The sequence below is a fragment of the Xiphophorus maculatus genome, chromosome 22, assembly GCF_002775205.1.
Source record: "Xiphophorus maculatus strain JP 163 A chromosome 22, X_maculatus-5.0-male, whole genome shotgun sequence".
NCBI classification, from domain to species: Eukaryota; Metazoa; Chordata; class Actinopteri; order Cyprinodontiformes; family Poeciliidae; genus Xiphophorus; species Xiphophorus maculatus.
In genome coordinates this window covers 2,944,033-2,961,643 of record NC_036464.1, presented here as the reverse complement: position 1 = coordinate 2,961,643, position 17,611 = coordinate 2,944,033, and the positions used below count along the sequence as shown (strand labels likewise).

At 49.5% G+C, this 17,611-nt stretch overlaps 1 protein-coding gene across 8 annotated transcripts; it reads right to left on the bottom strand.

The window, feature by feature from the left end:
* Window positions 1–422: 422 nt before the first annotated feature.
* On the bottom strand, window positions 423–17,075 carry rtn4 (reticulon 4). 8 transcript variants are annotated; one of them, XM_023327135.1, is made up of 9 exons: window positions 16,154–17,075; window positions 12,944–12,997; window positions 9,641–11,464; window positions 3,100–3,307; window positions 2,512–2,650; window positions 2,332–2,401; window positions 1,861–1,907; window positions 1,733–1,791; window positions 423–1,162 (listed from the first exon to the last, which is right to left on the bottom strand). In XM_023327135.1, the coding sequence occupies exons 1-9, from the start codon at window positions 16,860–16,862 to the stop codon at window positions 1,120–1,122; spliced, it is 3,153 nt and encodes a 1,050-aa protein (XP_023182903.1). In that variant the 5' UTR covers window positions 16,863–17,075; the 3' UTR covers window positions 423–1,119. The 8 variants fall into 8 exon arrangements, with proteins under 8 accessions (XP_023182903.1, XP_023182904.1, XP_023182905.1 ...); XM_023327136.1 differs by having other exon boundaries at window positions 9,641–11,032; window positions 16,154–17,074; XM_023327137.1 differs by lacking the exon at window positions 16,154–17,075 and adding an exon at window positions 15,886–15,967.
* Window positions 17,076–17,611: the final 536 nt, after the last annotated feature.

Here is a 17,611-nt window from a genome sequence, read left to right as displayed (position 1 = left end):
AAAAGTAGCAAGAAACATTTTAATACTAATTTTCACACTATATCAATTTTTCTACATGCTGAGCTGTGAATCATTTCTTTATCCATGAGGCCGGAGAAACTTCCTGCTGTTTTCATATGAAATTATTGCTTTTAATGATATTGTATATAATTATATTACAAATCCAGTATTATTGAAGTGATGCTTTCAGTTCTGTAAATATAAACAGATTTTAACTGCAGCTGTTATTCAGATGTAGGGACCATGTTTCACCAGCAGAGGGCGCCGCCGGCTGGCGGGTTTTTATGTCAGATTTAAATAAAAATTATTATTATTAATGTGTGTAAACCGTGTTCTGCTTTCATCACTTCCTGTCCAGCCAGAACCCTGTGATGGTTCCGGTTCTGACCCGGTTAGCGGCAGACATGAAGGACTCGTGGTTCTGGTTCTGGTAGTTTGTCTAGAAGCTTTATTGATAACTGTTTACATCTCACAATGCATTCCACAACACGACTCCAGCGGAGTTTAATCAGCACAGGTGAAGAAGAAGAAGAAGTTTATCATTCACGATTAAAGAAGCAGAACAAACAGACGCTTTAAGCTCCGCCCACCTCACCTGGAAACAACACCTGGCGGAGGGAAACGCCCGGCCGTTTCCTAGGAGACAGCGGGATGACGATGATCTAACAGGGTAATGGATTGTTCTACATGGTTCTACAGCTACCGAGCAGCGATGAAGGGTTTAGTGCAGGCCCCTCCTCTTCCTCACAGCAGCCCCTCCCCAACCTGCTGCCTGTGACAGGCTGAGGGGAAGGGGGCGGGGCCAACCAGCTTTAAAATGTTTCCGAGACTCTGATTGGTTCACAGAAATAAAACAGAGATGATGATCATCATCATCATCATCAAAGCCACTGAACGATTCTCAGAAACACAAAATAAGGAATTCTGAAATGGAAAAAAAATAAAATAAAAAGTTTAATAATCTGACAAATACATCATTAAGGGCAGCGCCCACCTGATCCTCCTCTTCCTCCTTCATTACCCCCCTCACCCTCCTCTTCCTCCTTCATTTCGTTTCCTCCAGCCCCCCTCCCCTTCCCATCAGGACTTCCTGAATCCGACCTTTGACCTCCCGTTCTTTCACTCCGCCTTACGCTTCAGTCCGGGAACCTTTTCCTGAATCCTGAAACACAAACAGGAAACAGGAAGTGAGCCGCCGTACATGTCAAAATAAAACACTTCATGATGTTCTTCACCCCTTAAAGGGCCAGTCCATGTTTCACTGTGAGGTCATCAGTAGGAGACAGAGGTCACTGACCTCAAAACTACGCACATTGAAATTACAGAACTACAGTGAGGAAGTGCAGCAGCAGCAGCAGCAGCAGCTGCAGCAGCAGCAGCAGCAGCAGCAGCTGCTGCAGCAGCAGCAGCAGCAGCAGCTCTGTGCATTAATGCTGAGAATATTAATATAGCAGACAGAAGGTTTCCCAGTAACTCTGGGTCACCAGTGAAGTTTCCTGCTCCTCCACTGGGATCCTGCTGTTTGATTTCCTGAATCATTTATTGAATACAATTTAAACTCAATTATATAAAGTGTTCATATCACTAGGATACGTCATCAGGTATGAACCATCTACTTCCTGGTGAAACTCTTTCACATTAAAAGCCTGTTTCCTAAAGTCACAGCTGGGCTTTTATTTTGAAACTCAGCAAAGACTCAGTCTGACTTTATTTTAGATTCTTATTGACTTACTTTTCCACAATATCCTTGACCTGGTTGGTGACCAGCGCCAGGTAGTGATCGATCTGAGCCTGAGAGAGACAGGAAGTTAGACCTCCAGCAGCACTGCTGATGCATTCTGGGTAATGTCAGGGTCCTACCTGGTGTTTCTCATAGATGATTGGGCAGCTGAACGCTCCGACCAGACCTGCAAGAGAAGGACATCATCAGAACCCAGAGGACCGCCTGCTGCAGCGTCACCAGGGGGCGCCGCCACAGAACCTCCACTAGAGGGCGCTGCAGCAGAACCCCCACTAGAGGGCGCCGCCATAGAACCCCCACTAGAGGGCGCTGCAGCAGAACCCCCACTAGAGGGCGCCGCCATAGAACCCCCACTAGAGGGCGCCGCAGCAGAACCTCCACTAGAGGGCGCCGCCATAGAACCCCCACTAGAGGGCGCCGCAGCAGAACCCCCACTAGAGGGCGCTGCAGCAGAACCCCCACTAGAGGGCGCCGCCATAGAACCTCCATTAGAGGGCGCTGCAGCAGAACCCCCACTAGAGGGCGCTGCAGCAGAACCCCCACTAGAGGGCGCTGCAGCAGAACCTCCACTAGAGGGCGCCGCTGCTCACCGAGGATCAGCAGAGTGAGTCCGTTGAACAAGGCGCCAATGTAGGTCAGGATCCACATCAGAATCGCAAACTGCAGGATGACAGCGGGAGAAACTGGGTCAGAACCAATCGGAACCTCGTGTTTAATGATCCGTTTATCATCAGAACCAATCAGAACCGGACCCAGAGGTTCTGCCTCACCTTGATGGAGTCCACCAGGTCCTCCACCAGGAACAGACGCCTCAGCTCCTCGATGGTCCAGTTCAGCTTCTCCAGAATTACGTCGCTGTACTTGTGGGCCAGGTCCGCGGACAGCGCCACCTCCTGGTCCAGGTACAGCCTGCGGGGCGGGGCAGAGGTGAGTCAGAAGGTTTCCATGGTAACAGAGTCCGACCCGGCCCCATGTCTGGTTCTGAGGTTTGGTAGGATGTAAAAACGATTCCAGATCCTGTTTGGGTTCATCTGAGCTGCAAACTGAGCAGGAAACCTGCTTTGGTTCTGATCCAGCTGGTTCTGGTCCAGATTCTCTGAGCTCAGCTCCTGATAATCCCTGTTAATGAGTCTGGACTCAGAAAGGTTCTGATCTGCAGCCAGAAGCAGATCAACCGACCATGGAGCTGGAATAATCCCATCTGGACCAGAACCGCTGAGCAGAACCAACAGAACCAAAGTGGACCAGGAACCAGGAAGTGTTTATCATTTTACTTTATACCATCTGAGGCACTGAATCTTAAGAACGGATCAGAACCGGGTGAGAACAGATCAGAACAGGGTCAGAAGCGGACTCACTTGAAGGGGTGTCCCTCGTCGGACTTCTGGATGGCCTGCAGGATGCCCTTGTATATCCGGAAGCAGATGGTGACGGACAGCAGCGCCAGGCCGATGTAGGAGCAGACGCTGACGATGCTGCAGACGCTGAGCGACAGCAGCAGCAGCAGCGCCGCGCCGAACACAACGCCCGTCGTCTTCACGTCGCGCCAGTACACCAGCTCCACCACTAGGGGGCAGACACAGACAGACGGTCAGCAGGAACAACCTCTGACCTGCTGGAAGCCTGGTGACAGGAACCAGAACCAGAACCAGAACTTCACTGCTGAATTGATAAACATTAATAAGTGATCCAGGTGAAACGGAGCAGATGATTGGTTCATGAAGACGGAGGGAAACCTGGTTCAACCAACCGGGTCAAAGTTCTGATCAAGTCCCGCCTCTGAAGGTCCAAACTGCTCAGAGACGTGTCACTTCCTGCTGATGTCATGCTAAAGCTAACGCTGCAGGCTGTTTGAGCTGCTAAACGGTTAAAGTTTGTGATTCTGCAGCAGAACCAAACAGAGTGGTCTAATCCAAGGTCCTGATCCTGAACTCCTTCCTGCAGTCCGTTCTGGACCAGAACCATAAACACAGGCCTGAGTAAAGTCTTTGATCCACTCGCTAAAACAGGACAACTCATCATTATGCAGGTTGAAAAGTTACTCTCAAAATTAACAGAAATAATTTGATTTTTCATCTGCAGCTTGTTGTTCATTCACTGATAAATGTCACAGTTTCAAACTAACTTTAGCTCCAATGCTGAGTGGTGCGGACGGCAGAGAGGATCATCGGGGCCCCCCTTCCCTCCATTCAGGACATTTCATCCCAGCGCTGCGTGTCCCGAGGCCGAAACATCATCAGTGACCCCTCACACCCCCACCATGGACTGTTCTCCCTGCTGCCCTCTGGAAAGAGGTTCTGCAGCATCCGGTGCAGGTCCACCAGGTTCTGAAACAGCTTTTTCCCACTTACCATCAGACTGCTGAACTCTTAACTGGACTGCACTCAAAAACTGGTCTCCACTTTATACCTTGCACATGTACAGAGCTAAATAACTTCTATTTTACTGTCAGTCCTGCACTTTATATTTTATATTTATATTTTATACTGTATTTTATTTTATTCTGGAGTAACCTCATAACATTGGAAGCTCAAACATTGTCCTGAGCCGTATGCAACGAAATTTCATTCTGTATTCACCCTGTGCATGTAAGATGACAATAAAGTCAGTCTAAGTCTAACAAGAGTAAGCTTACCTTTTAAGCTTAATATTTCGTTAGCATGCTAAATATTTACCTTATTTACATTGTTGACTAAATATTTAGCTCTAAACTAAATATTTACTTTGATGAATATTCTTTTTTTAAATATTTACTTATCTTCTTAAATATTTAGCATGCTAGTTAAATATTTTTTAAAGTTGTGTAATTTATAAGATTGTTATGAGAGTCTATAAAAAAATTATTGCTGCCATTTCTATAGGACATCCCATATTTAATAGCGCTGTGAACCACAGACTAACTTCACCTCCTGCAGGTTAACCTGCGTCCAGTTCAGCGGGTTTAAACTCAACCTAAATATAAACTATACTCGGTTAAACACGATTGCAGCTTCCGATTAAACCAGAAATGATCATTTCCGCTCAACTCGCCTCGCTTCCGCCGGTGTTAGCATGCTAACCGTTAGCTTCTTGCGGACAGCCATGTTCCCAGAAGAACCAGCGGCTGAGGCGGACCGGGCGGAGCAGGAGGGGGAGCGAGGCTCCAAATGTGGCCGCCTGCCTCATATGGTAACAGGCTGCCCGCGGCACCGGAGCCGGCTAAAAATAGAGCCCGCACCGCAGCGCTCTCTACCCGGCCACAGATCTGGTTTCACCGCCGCTCCGGTTCAACTCGTCCCGTTTGACCCGCTTCACCTCCCTCCTCCTGCCCGGACAGACCCCCGCCTCACGCCGGGACAGAACCTCAGAGTCCGGGTTAACCTCCGCAGGAGGCCCGCTCCTCCCGCAGCCGGTGCCGGTCTGAGCCCCGCTCCGCCCGCCTCCCGGGCGGCCAAAGCCGGCTGCCAAAGCGCTACCAGAGGACATCGAAGCTCACTAACCCCGCTCGGCGTCCATGTTGAACCTCCCGGAGCCTCCAGCAGCACCGCGGCTCCGCCTCCGGCTGACCGGAGATCACGCTCTGTGGGCGGGGGCGGGACATGCGCAGCTCAGCCCCACGGAGGAGACAATCACCATATTTACTGATTTATTTCCAATATATGATCAATAAACCAGCGAGGAGAGTTTATTACCGTATTAAAATATTCACCGATTTATTAATAAATCTGGATAAATTCCTCACAATAACTTGGAAATGAGTTTATCGATCACAACAGGAAGCAAAAAAACTACTTCCGTTTTTCAATTCTAGGGATATAAATCTGAAAAGTGCGGCGTGCCCTTGTTTTTAACCCGGAACCGGGTCTGGCTGCAGGTCTTCTGAACATCTGTACCAGTTTACAATCAGCTGGACTCAGGTCTGGGCTTTGACTAGGCCATTAGATCCCATGAATCAGCTCTGATCTCAACCATCCCATAATGCTCTGACCTGTTTCCCACAGCATGATGCTGCCACCACCATGTCCCTCCTGGCTGCGACTCTGAGTTCTGTCCCAGACGAGTCAGAACCGCTGATATAGGTTACTCCGGTCCAGAACCCGACCCGGCGCTGATAAGCCCGGTTCAGTCGGCCCAGGTTGTAAAAGCAGGTCGTAAAAGCAAAGCGCTGCAGATAAAAGGTCCAACATTCAAATCAGCTGCAGGCCAGGTGCATGCTGGGAGAACAGGTCCAGCAGAACCAGAACCAGAGCTGAGGCACACACACACCGCTGCTGAGTCAGCATGCAGCTGGATCAGTGACAACAGACCAGAACCAGCCTCTTCTGATGGGTTCTGTTGTTTCCTCCTGGTTTTGATCCAAAACCATCAGAACCTCCAGCAGGACAGAACCTGGCCCAGTCAGAACCAGATAACCTCTGGACCGTTCTCCAGAACCAAACGGATCAATGATCTAATCGCCGCCTCAGCAGTCGGGAGGCGGTGCCGAGGGCCTGATCCGTTTGGACCTCTGCAGACCTCCAGCTGACTGCTTGATGAGCAGAACCCAGCAGCTGGTTCTGGTTCTGGTCAGACTGCAGCTTTAACTGCAGTTCCTCTGCAACCAATCATTAACCTGACCTTTGACCCGGCTCGCTGCACGTCCAAAGGTCCCGTCTGTGAACCTGACAACCAGATCTAATCAGAACCATTTGGACCCAATCAGAACCAACCAGAACCAGCCTACCCTGCTCCCTCCAGGACCAGCTGACCGGCTCCTTCCTCTCCATGCAGATGCTCTCCATGCCGTCCGACCCGATCCGACCCGATCAGCAGACACACATTCCCACCAGCCGGGCGAGTGAGCAGAGAGAGAGAGGCTGAGGAAGAGGAGGAGGAAGGACAGCAGCTCCTCCTGCTGTCAGCTGACTGAACCGTGACGCAGTGCCTGGACCTCCTCCTCCTCTTCTTCATCCTCCTCCTCTTCTTCATCCTCCTCCTCTTCTTCATCCTCCTCCTCTTCTTCATCCTCCTCCTCTTCCCTCCTCCAGATGAAACCTTTCTGCATTATTCGCCATAATAACCCGGTTCTGACTAAACCAACTGGACCCGCCCCATTGGAGCTGCTCCACCTCCTGTAACCAGTTGCTCAATGACCTCTGACCTCTGGATCAGGATCTGAGAACAGGTCTGTTCTGTAGAAACATCTGGACCTGCTTCCTCCAGATTATAATCTGACTCCTGCTGCGGTGGGACCAGCTCAGGTCGCCATGGCGACGCAGCCTGAGAGGAAACATGGAGGATTCGTTCACTTAGCAAATCTTCAGGCTATTAGCGCAACATTTAGCTCCAAGCTAAATATTTTGCTTGTAAACTGAATACTTAACTAACCAGTTAGACATTTAGTTAGTTTGAAGCTAAATATTTAGCTTGCTAATTACATATTGAGTTTGAAACTGAGATTTCTAAATGAATGGCTGACCTGGTGAAACTGATTTTAAAAACTAAACCTTCATATATTTTCTTATATCAGTATTACTTAATTAATTTTTGATGTTAACTTTAAGAATGGAGCTCCAAAGTGAGTTTCTGAGGCTTTAAACCCAACAAGATCTCCAGCGTTAATCCATCAGAGCTCAGTTTTATTTATTTAATCTGGAAAAATGAACGTTTGAGAAAAGCTGGTCTATTCTGTTAGTGGCTGCATTCAGCCACCAGGGGGCGCTGCTCCCTCTGGTCCACTGCAGAGTCCAAACTGAGTCAGACCCAGACAGCAGAAAAGACTCCAGCTCCCATCATGCACTGGGGGATCAAGCTAAAAGCCTCTCCTCCAACCAGATCAACACCAACATGACCTCTGACCTCTGGTCAGTCTGCAGAATCCATCCACTCGCCATGAACATGATTCATTCTGACCCTTAATGATTCCTTTGAACAGTTCTTTTTCCAGCTGCTGTCAGTTTGAAAAACAAAAACTTGTAAAGATAAGATGAAGGTTCTGATCCAGCAGCGTAAACCTGATGGGTTGAACAGAACCGGCTCATCGATAAACACCTGCAGCATTTCAAGTTATCCAGACTGGAAGGAAACCAGTAGGTTCTACAGAGTCATGATTAAAATAATTAGTGATTGCTAAAGGGCACTTCAGCTGAAGTGTTGGTAATTAGAATCAAACAGAAAACCTACATGTGTCAGATCAAGAATCAATTATCCAAATGGTTATTGATTACCAATGGTGGCCACCGCTCATTAAAAGGTTAGCTGTGCTAACTCTAAAGCTAAAGCACAAAATCAACATGGTAATTAGTGGAAGCTAATGCTAATGTGCTACAGCAACATGATTGGCTGAAGTGTGCCCACCACTGCAGCCTGGTAAATTAGCACTGTAGAGCTAAGTGAGCTAAGCATTGGCTAACGCGCTGAACGAAACATTAGCTTTGCTATTTGAAAGTATATTATTATTATGGTTATTCTGAGAGGATATGATTAGCAGATGTGCTTCTACTAACAGCACTTTAGAATTTTTCTGGAAAAAATCCTTTAGGGGAAGCTAAATATGCTAATGCACAAAACTAAAAGTTAGCTCAGCTGCTAGCGGATTAGCATAGTGTGTCCACCACATCATTCTGTGATCATCAGTAGTTCAGGTGAAAGTTACTAGATTGTTGATTAAAGTGTTAGGTTGAGTAATTTTTGTTAATAAACTTTTATAATGGAGAGAAGTTTGTCTGTATTTATTCCACAAACATAATTTATGGGTTTATTTATAAATGTTTAGACTGAAATATCTGGCTGTTATTTTCCTGATAATGAAGAAATTCTTGGTTATTCTGATCTAAATAACTAGTTTTGTTAATAATTATTCTGTTTACTGACAGATATTTATAGCCACAGCAAACATTTTGTTTCAGGATCCAGCTGGTGTATGAATACATCTGAGCCAGCAGAACCAGCAGAACCATCAGAACTGGATGAGGCAGCAGATCAATGAGGCTGATCGGATCGGATCAACATTACATCAGCAGAACATTTGCTGACTGGTTTCTGGAGAACGAAGTGAGGAGCTGAGAATGTCGCAATGCAGGGAGGAGGAGGAGGAGGAGGAGGAAGAGGAGGAGGAAGAGGAGGAGGAGGAGGAAGAGGAGGAGGAGGAGGAGGAGGAAGAGGAGGAGGAAGAGGAGGAGGAAGAGGAGGAGGAGGAGGAAGAGGAGGAGGAAGAGGAAGAGGAGGAGGAGGAGGAGGAGCAGGACCTCCTGACTGGGTTCTGCTTCCTGATCCGTTCATAACATTTTATTTTCTGATCTGATTAAAATCTTTAATTTTGTTGGTTATGAATGTTTTTCTGAACCCAGCAGCTCCGGAGTCAAGGTTTGCAGAGAACACGGCGGTCCGGTCCGGTCCAGTCTGGTCCAGTTCTGTTGAGGGAGAGCTGGGGCCCCTCAGGAGGTGTTGGGTTGCAGAGCCATATCTCCGGTTATTTCCAGAGTTGAGGAAAGCTCGGATACCGCGGTCTAACTCAACACCCTGATACTGAGGACAGCAGCTGGACCGGCCCGGTTCTGGTTCCCGCTCACCAGGGAGCGAGAATGTTTCAGGGCAGAGGACGGGTTAGAGGAGAAAACATGAACAAAACGCTCCAAAAGTCCAACAGAACCAAACGCAGGAGTTAATGTAGAACAGAACCAGAACAGAACCGGGATGATGCAGGAACAGAAGATGATGTATGGCGGAGGGGACTGGTGGAGTCAAACTGAAAGGTGGAGATGGATGGGATGTGGATGAAGATGGAGGTTCTGGTGGAAACCAAGGAGTGATTGTGGGTGGATCATGGGGGGGGGGGGGGGGGCAGAGAATGAGGGGGGCGAGGGAGGTGACCGGGGGGTGGAGCATGGGGGGGTGACGTGGGTTGGGGGTGGAGACCATGCTGGGACGACTTTCTGTTACCTGCTCTTATGTTCAGGTTTGGCATCTTAAACAGTTTGCTGCCCGCGGCGCTCCTCTGGGGGGCCGGCTGCTCGGGGTTCCCGGCCGGCAGGCGGGCGGGTGGCGCCTGGCTCGGGGGCGTCTCCAGCTCGGCCTTGGTCTTCTGTGTTGAGGCCTGGGTGAGGAGGTGGTAGGAGCTCTGGCTAAGGGCTTCTGGCTCAGGAACCGTGATGGCAGGCGTGTCCTTCAGGCTGAAGCCGAGGTCATCATCCAGGGGGATCTCTGGAGGCTTCGGGGATGAGAACTTGGAGGGGTCCAGAGCCTCGAGGAACTCATCGATCACACCTCGGGGCGGTCGCTCAATGAACTCAAACTCCTCTGAGGAGACCTCGTGCTCAGACACCTCCTCAGCAACCTCCGGCTCCTCCAGCTCCATCTTCAGGTCTTTCTTCTCAATTTCTATCTGGAAGCTGGCAGGGTTCTTGGCCATGGCCTCCAGAACAGGCGACAGGGAATCTGCGGTCGGAGACTCAGAGTCTGAATCTTCGGTGGTGGTCTTCTTGCTCTGAAAGTCAAGCGGTTCAAACCTTTCAGGCCTTTTGGGAGAATCGTTGCTGGAGAACCAGTCTTTCTGCTCAATCTGGACAGGTTCCTCTGCTTTGACCTTCGGCGGTGTGGTCTCCTCAGCCTCCTTGACCAGATCAAAGGCTCCAAAGTTTTTGCTGTCTTCAACGGTTGTACCATCTGCAGATCTCGCCTCCATCTCCTCGGTCATCTCCTTCAGGAGAGACACTTTGGTATCAAAAGCAAACGGGTTGTTCGCAGATAGGTTGATCGGAGGGTTGGGCGACTCCATCATCCGGCGTTCCAGGATGGGGCTCTGCTCCTCCGGACTTCCCTCAGAAGAGCCAGAGTCCACTTTGTCAGGGTTGAGAGGGGAAGACTTCAGGATGTCTGGAAGCGACGGTGGCAAAGCAGAATCCTCTTCATCTTCTTCCTCATCATCTTCTTTCAGACCAGATGAGAACTGGTTCATTGACTCCAAGAGGGCTTCACTGGCCGTCTTAGTGCTCTCGAAAAGTTTTCCCCCGTCTAGGATGGATGGTTGGTTCTCCTGGGACTCTCCAGTCTGCCTGTACTGGACCAGATCTGGTGTGGGACTCTCTGACATCTTGGTGTCAGACTTCGGTTCTCCAAAATGGGAGTAGCCACTGTCGGCTAGCGGGGAATATCCGTCAAACGGGTTATTATTCTTCTTTACCTCATAATTCAAGTCTTCATCTTCATCAGACTGGTTGCCACAAACGTCTGGTTCATATTTGGAGGAGCTAATGGGTGTTGTGTCCTTGGTGAAGGAATCCATGGAGACTTTGGAGTTGTCTTCAGATGAGAGGAACGGTGAATCCCAGTGCTCTGTTGGGTTAGAGGAGGTAAGGTGAGACTCATGAACCATCATCAGAGGGTTGACAGGGGAGGGGCCGGTGGAGGACCTGTCTGAGCTAATCATCTTCTCTTCGGGGGAAAACGAAATGCCGCTGTCTTCACACGGATTATGAGGCCCTGAGTCTTTGCCTAAACTCAGGTAGGGAGCAGCTAGGGAATCTAGAAGGTCTTCCTTGGTTTTACCACGTCCGGGTCCAGAGTCGCCTTCTTCGCCATCCCAAGGCATATTCTTGGAGAGAATAGTGGGGGGTGTGATGGAGAAGGAGCCCAGGGGTGCAGCAGATCCTGGGGCAGGGGGCTGGTTGGGACTCTCGGTCAGAGAAAGCTCTTCCAGAGAGTCGGGTGAGTGGAGAGGGGAGATAGGAGAGATGGGTGCAGGGGAGTCACCCTTCTGCCCAAGTTCTTGAGTAGAAAGGGAGGAGGGAGAACGCATACAGCACAAATATCAAAAACATACTCCATTCCTTACAGTGCCCACCACACCTGGGTACAATCCACTCTAAGGAAGGTTTCCAGAGAGACCTGGAGGTCCAGACCAGACAAAAGCTGCTGGACATTCACCACCAGTCCTGCATTCCCCAAAACAGAGACAGCTGTTTGGTAAAAACTCAACGTTTAGGAGCTGCTGGGTAAATTGATCCAAAAGTTCTACACCGACTGGTGAAAACATGAAGGACTGTTCTGATGGACATAATTTGGTCCACATGCAGACCTCTGACTGGGATTTAAAGATTCTGGTTGAAAGGAGCTAGCAGGTCCAGAACCAAGGGCAGACATAATGGGATGTGAAGGAATGGGCAGAAACCAGTGCATCCTGCAGGAACAGCTCAGTCTCTGAACTCAGATTTCCTTCCATCAGGCGTTGGATCTATTCTGTTCCGCGGTTGGCTGGGGTTGGGTGGAGATGCCTACAGCAGACAGAGGGCCCATGATGAAACTTCGAATGCCTCGTTTCCACTGGTCAGTGCAGTTTGGTACAGCATTGTGTTTTCATTGTCAAAGTGGCCATACAACCATACCGCATCGCTCCAGGGCCCCTTCATCTGCAGGGCCCCAGGACAGAGGTACGGTACGGTTAAGGTGGAGATACTGGCAACATACAATACCGTCCATTGATCAGCGGACAGAAAAAACCATCAGCAGACACTAATGTGTTACATTTGTTGTCATACTACTATGACACAACATTAGGCCTTTGGGTTTAACCCAATCTGCCCTGTTACGGGTCCATCTGGCGGTAGATAGGTTCTCCTGTATACGTCGGATCATAACATAGCATATCGAACCGCAGCGCTCATTGGAAACGAGGCATTAGAGTCAAGACCTATGGAGTTACCTTTAACTGTGTGTACTAGTGACATAAATGAACCACCAGCTGGGAGTTCTGTTCGGTCAAAGTCCAGATCGTTACCCGGTGGTTCTTCTAAACCTGCCAGCTCCCTGCAGGTTGAACCATTTACATCTCTGTCCCTGGTTCTGTTCTGGCACTGAAGCAGAAGGCTAAAGCCTGAAGGGTGTTTAACCTGCTGCCAGTGATGTACAGCAGAGAAAATTCTGCAGGTCCAAACCAGGCTCAGTAGAACATCTGGAGAACCCAGCTGCTCCTGTGTTCTGGTTCTGGGGGTTGAGGGAGGGAAGCGTCTGTCTGAACCGTTCTCTGGTCTAAACATCGAGGCAGGATCTGGTCCAGGTGTGGTGCCAATAATCCATGCTCAGTGAGTCACATGATCCAACATGACGGCCCTCCTGCCTGACCTGGGTGACCTGGGTGACCTCAGTCAGGCTGCAGGACCGTCTGAACCACGATGCATCATCAACACTTTGTGACCTGCTGAAGGTCTGCTGACATGCTGGATCTACTGAGGAGGACGGAGAACTTGCCTGTAGGGAGCTGCATCAGAAGAAGAGGCTGAGCTTTAGCAGGAGAAGATGCATCTGCAGGAGGAGAGGTCAGAGGTCGGAGAGGTCAGAGGTCAGAGAGCAGGGCGAAATAGAATCAGGACGCATGCATCAGAAGAAACATAACAGGACATGCTTTTATTTTGAAACAGGAAGAAGATCTGCAATCACGTTAGCTTAGCAGGACCGTTTCATTTGTTCTGAACCAACCCAGTACAGGTTCAGATACCATGACAACGGTCAGCGAATCAAAATTCAACCGTTACATCACCAACTGCTGTCCAATCAGATCACAGCGCCGGTTCTGACCCGTCACTGACTGGGTTCTGGTTCTGGTTGAAGGCAAATAAACACGGCAGTTCGTTCAGAGAAATTAGTCCAGTGGATAAATATGAATGATTTTATTAATAACTAGAAGAACTGTTCAAGTTCCATCACAAAGCAGTTCAGGCTGCAGAAGGAACTGTTCACATCCTGGAAGAACTGTTCACATCCTGGGAGAACTGTTCACATCCTGGAAGAACTGTTCATACGTAAAAGGAACTGTTCACCCAGTTGGTTCTGAAGTGAACCCAGTTAGAACCCAGATGATCAGAACCAGAGAAACTTTGTTGGTCTCATTGTCTGTCTGAAGGAAGCGGGTCGGGTCAGAACCTCTGGCCAGGTTCTGATGGATCAGCCATCATCAGAACCGGACATCAGTCAGGACTGGACAGGTTCTGATCGTTCAGACAGAACTCTGATCAGGCTGTAAAGTGAGGAAACCAAACAGAACCACCTGACTGAGCTCAGGGTTCTGGGTTCTGTTCGGATCGCTCATGATGAATCTGACCCGGTTCATCAGAACTAGTTCTAACAGCCTGAAGCAGAACCAGAACCTGGCGGCGTCTGTTTGTTTGATCCGACCCAGTGGGTTGACGGTGACAGCACAGAGCCCGGTTCTGGTTCTGGTTTCATTAAGAATGAAGCTGGTTCTGGTTCTGAACTCTCAGGAACCTCCAGCTGTAAACAAACCCGGGTCAGCTGTAGCTGGTTCTGACCCAGATCAAACCTCTTCCTCAGGGCATTTGGACCGGCGCCAACAGATTAGAACCAGATTAGTGTCGACACATGGAGCCCGGCTGCCCGACCCAAACAGAACCTGGACCGCCTGACCCGACCCGACCCAGAGAGCTAGCCGACCCACAAACAGGAACACAGTTCAGAACCTGGGCCGGTTCTGGAGAAACTCTGAATGTTTTATTATTATCTCTCAGGCGGCGGCCATCTTGGTTTACATGTGGAGATCCTCAAGGCTCCAGTCTGGTTCCACTTACTTTTAATAACACAAAACATCCAATATTTGATCAAACATGAATTTTTCAGTGTTTTTCTCCACATTAACTTTTTATTCCTTCAATCTAATCTAAAAATAATCTTGGTTACCATGACGCTGAGACTTTGTTGTTTCTGATAAATATTAGAGCTTCAAAACACAGAGCTGCTTCACCAGATCGTTTCTATCATGACTCAGATGTCAATTTGCTTATTAGATCTTCATTTTAACTCCTTTAATTTCCTTTAAAACACTTTGAATAAACCTTTATTTGTCCAGAAGAGAAGCCAGATGTAACTCAGATCATCCGAGTTTATTCAAAACATCTCCAGTCAGTAACGCAGTGAATCTGAAAAGGCTTCTGACTGAAGACCGTTGCTCATGCTAACATGCTAACAGCTAAACATGATGACATCATCAGCTGCTGCTCTGGTCAGAGAGATGTTGGAGTTTGGGATTAAACCCTCAGAGACATTCATCCTTCCTCTGGGATGTGGGGTCAAAGTTCAGCTCTGGGTTGTAAAAACTCCTCCTTGTTGCCATGGTAATGAAATGATGCTATAAACGTAGCAGATGTTTCCTAAAGGCTGGTAGATTGATGCTTTGGTGACTAAATCTGTTTTCTGATGGGGAAAAATCTGGATTAGAAATGATGATTTATTTCAGGATGAATCGGATCTTAGTTTTCCTCCAGCAGAACCAGGCTGGGCTGATCCGAACCGGGATCTGTGTTTTCCTTTTGTTCTGGGTCTCGGCCCCACCCTGCCTCCATCACCTCCAGGAGGATCTGAGGCCTGCTCACCTTCACTCTGCATCATCATCCTCATCCTCAGGAACAAACACCTCACAACAGCACCAGAACCGGGCTCTGGACCGATGCTGCGGACCTGAGCCCTGCAGCGGGACCAGGCCTCTGGACCGGATCCAGAGCCCGCAGGGGTCGGTCCGGGTGCGGCTGGAGCCCGGACATTACTGTCAGCTCCATCCCGCTGGCCGGCGCGGAGCCGGGATTGCGGTAAACCGACTGGGAGTGGACTCCCAGCGGATTCCTTTGTTGTGACTAATCTGGGCTGGGCTAAGCACCGCTGCTTCCATTATCGGACACGGCCTTGTCTGCTCCGTCGACCGAAATGAGCTCAAATCGACCCGTCTGATCCACATAATTACACAACAGAGGACGTCCAATGGGCTGACACCAGTGTAACGCCAGTATAACGCCAGTATAACGCCAGTACAACCGCCTGACATCGCGGAGCCGCTATATTAGGAAAGTTGCGCAGCTCAGACACCTGATGAAGCGTTTTTAGCGTGTCTGTGTTAGTGAATAGCAGCGTGGCGCTGTCCGATAATGGAACCAGCCTAAGCAGTACCGTTAGCAGCGCTGGAGCATGAAACGGTCCATACCGCCACCGGTACCGCACACAGAACCAGCTCATATTTATCCAGACACCCCCTCTCTCGGTTTCAGGAACCGGAGAGGCGATTTAACGGGTAATTCACCGGGTCGACACCGACACATAATCCGGTCCAAACAGAACAGGTGGGCCGCATCACCACGGCAAACACCGGGCTAAAACCTGCTGGAAAATTTGCGGACATGTTCCAGAACCTTCCCGGTGAAATGTTCCGATCAATGGGATTCTGCAGATCCATCTCAGCGGCAGGGAGTCAGGCATCAGCCCGGGCAGGAGGCGGTCCTCCCCGGGCTGAGGAGCATCACCGCCCGGCTGTTCAGATTCTCCCTCACCGGGAATAAAACACTAAAATCCGGTAAAAACCAACCCGCTTCCAGCTGTGGTACCGGTTCTGATGAAACCGAACAGCCTGGGTTAAATGTCCCGATTAAAGAGAGCAGAACTGTTCCCTCAGATACTCACACGAAGCCGGAGCCAGTGGTTCCTGTGTCACCGCGGGCTGCGCTGCTGCCTCTGCCGGGGATGGCGCTGCTTCCCGGGCTGCAGCCGCGAGGAGGGCGTCGCTCTGCGGGGCAGGAGGCTCAGCCGGGGGGGCCGGGCCGGGGATCCCCGCCTCGGCTCCGGGGGCCACGACCTCCTTCGGGGCCTGGGGTTCTGGTTCTGGTTCCTTTATTGGTTCCGGTTTCGGAACACTTTTCTGCAGCAGCATTGGTTCTGGTTCCTTAAAAGGTTCTGGCATATTTTCCTGTAGAAACACTGTCTCAGGTTGTGGTTCTCTGATTGGTACCGGTTCTGGCTCATAAACTTGTACAGGTTCTGGTTCTGGTTCCCGGACAGTTTGAGGTTCTGGTTCCCAGACAGGTTCTGGTTCTGGTTCCCGGACTGGTTCAGGTTCTGTTTCTGGCTCCCGGACTGGTTCTGGTTCTGGCTCCCGGACAGGTTCTGGTCGGGTGGAGGTCACAGTAGGCTCCTGCAGCCCGCTCTCCTCCTCAGCCCGGTGCCGCTCCAGGGCGTCCTGAGCCCCGCCGACCAGGTCCACGATGTCATCGGGATTGAACCGTTCCTCGCCGGGCCTTTGGTCCAGCTGGGGTTCTGGTTCCGGTTCGGGCTGGTAATGGTGGCCCTCGCTGAACAGGGGGGTGCTGGAAGAGACCTCCTCGCTGTCTGCCATGTTTCTGGCTCTGAAAAAAGTTTCTCACACAGTGGAAAAAGTTCCAGTTCCGGTAGTTTTCCGCTCTAATTACCCCCTGAAGCGAACTACGGTCGGGAAAAGCGACGGAACCGCTTCGGTCCGCTCCTCTTTCTGTCCGAACCGAGCCCAAGTGCGCCACGCCACACAGCAGCCCCACGGCGTCGAACCCGAGCCTCAGATGGCGAAACCGAGAAGAGGGAACTCCCGCCAGCCAATCAGGTGCGAACAGAGCTCTGACGGACCTGACCTCTGACCAATCAGATCGATCTCAGTGGGCGGGGCGAAACCTGACACCGCCTCCCTTAAAAGCATGGCGAAAATTTAGAAGAAGCAGTTCTGGGAGGCTGCTACAGTTTGGACCCAGGTTCGGTTTTAAACCGTCCAGGTTCGTTTCTACACCGATCTGGGGTTCAGTTTCCCTCCATGAGTTTCATAACGACATGAATACAATTTACCATATTTACTTTATGTGTTTATTATCAGATATTACACCCGACTAAGCAACAATAGAGAAACATAAGAGGTAAAAGTTACATTTCATGACGAGACAATAATAATAATAATAATAATAATAATAATAATAATAATAATAATAATAATAATAATAATAATAATAATAATAGTAATAGTAATAATAATAATTTATTTATTTAGAAGCCCACTCAAAACACGTAAGGACACTGTACATTTCAAACAAAATGACAAAAACATGCAAAAATAAATAAAAT

Coding starts and splice junctions, on each gene's coding strand:
- rtn4 (XM_023327135.1), bottom strand. CDS start 16,862: ATGGCAGACAGCGAGGAGGTCTCTTCCAGCACCCCCCTGTTCAGCGAG. Junction 3,308..9,640: donor AAACCTGAACATAAGAGCAG/GTAACAGAAAGT, acceptor TCTGCCCCCTAG/TGGTGGAGCTGGTGTACTGG. Junction 2,402..2,511: donor ACCTGGTGGACTCCATCAAG/GTGAGGCAGAAC, acceptor GTCATCCTGCAG/TTTGCGATTCTGATGTGGAT.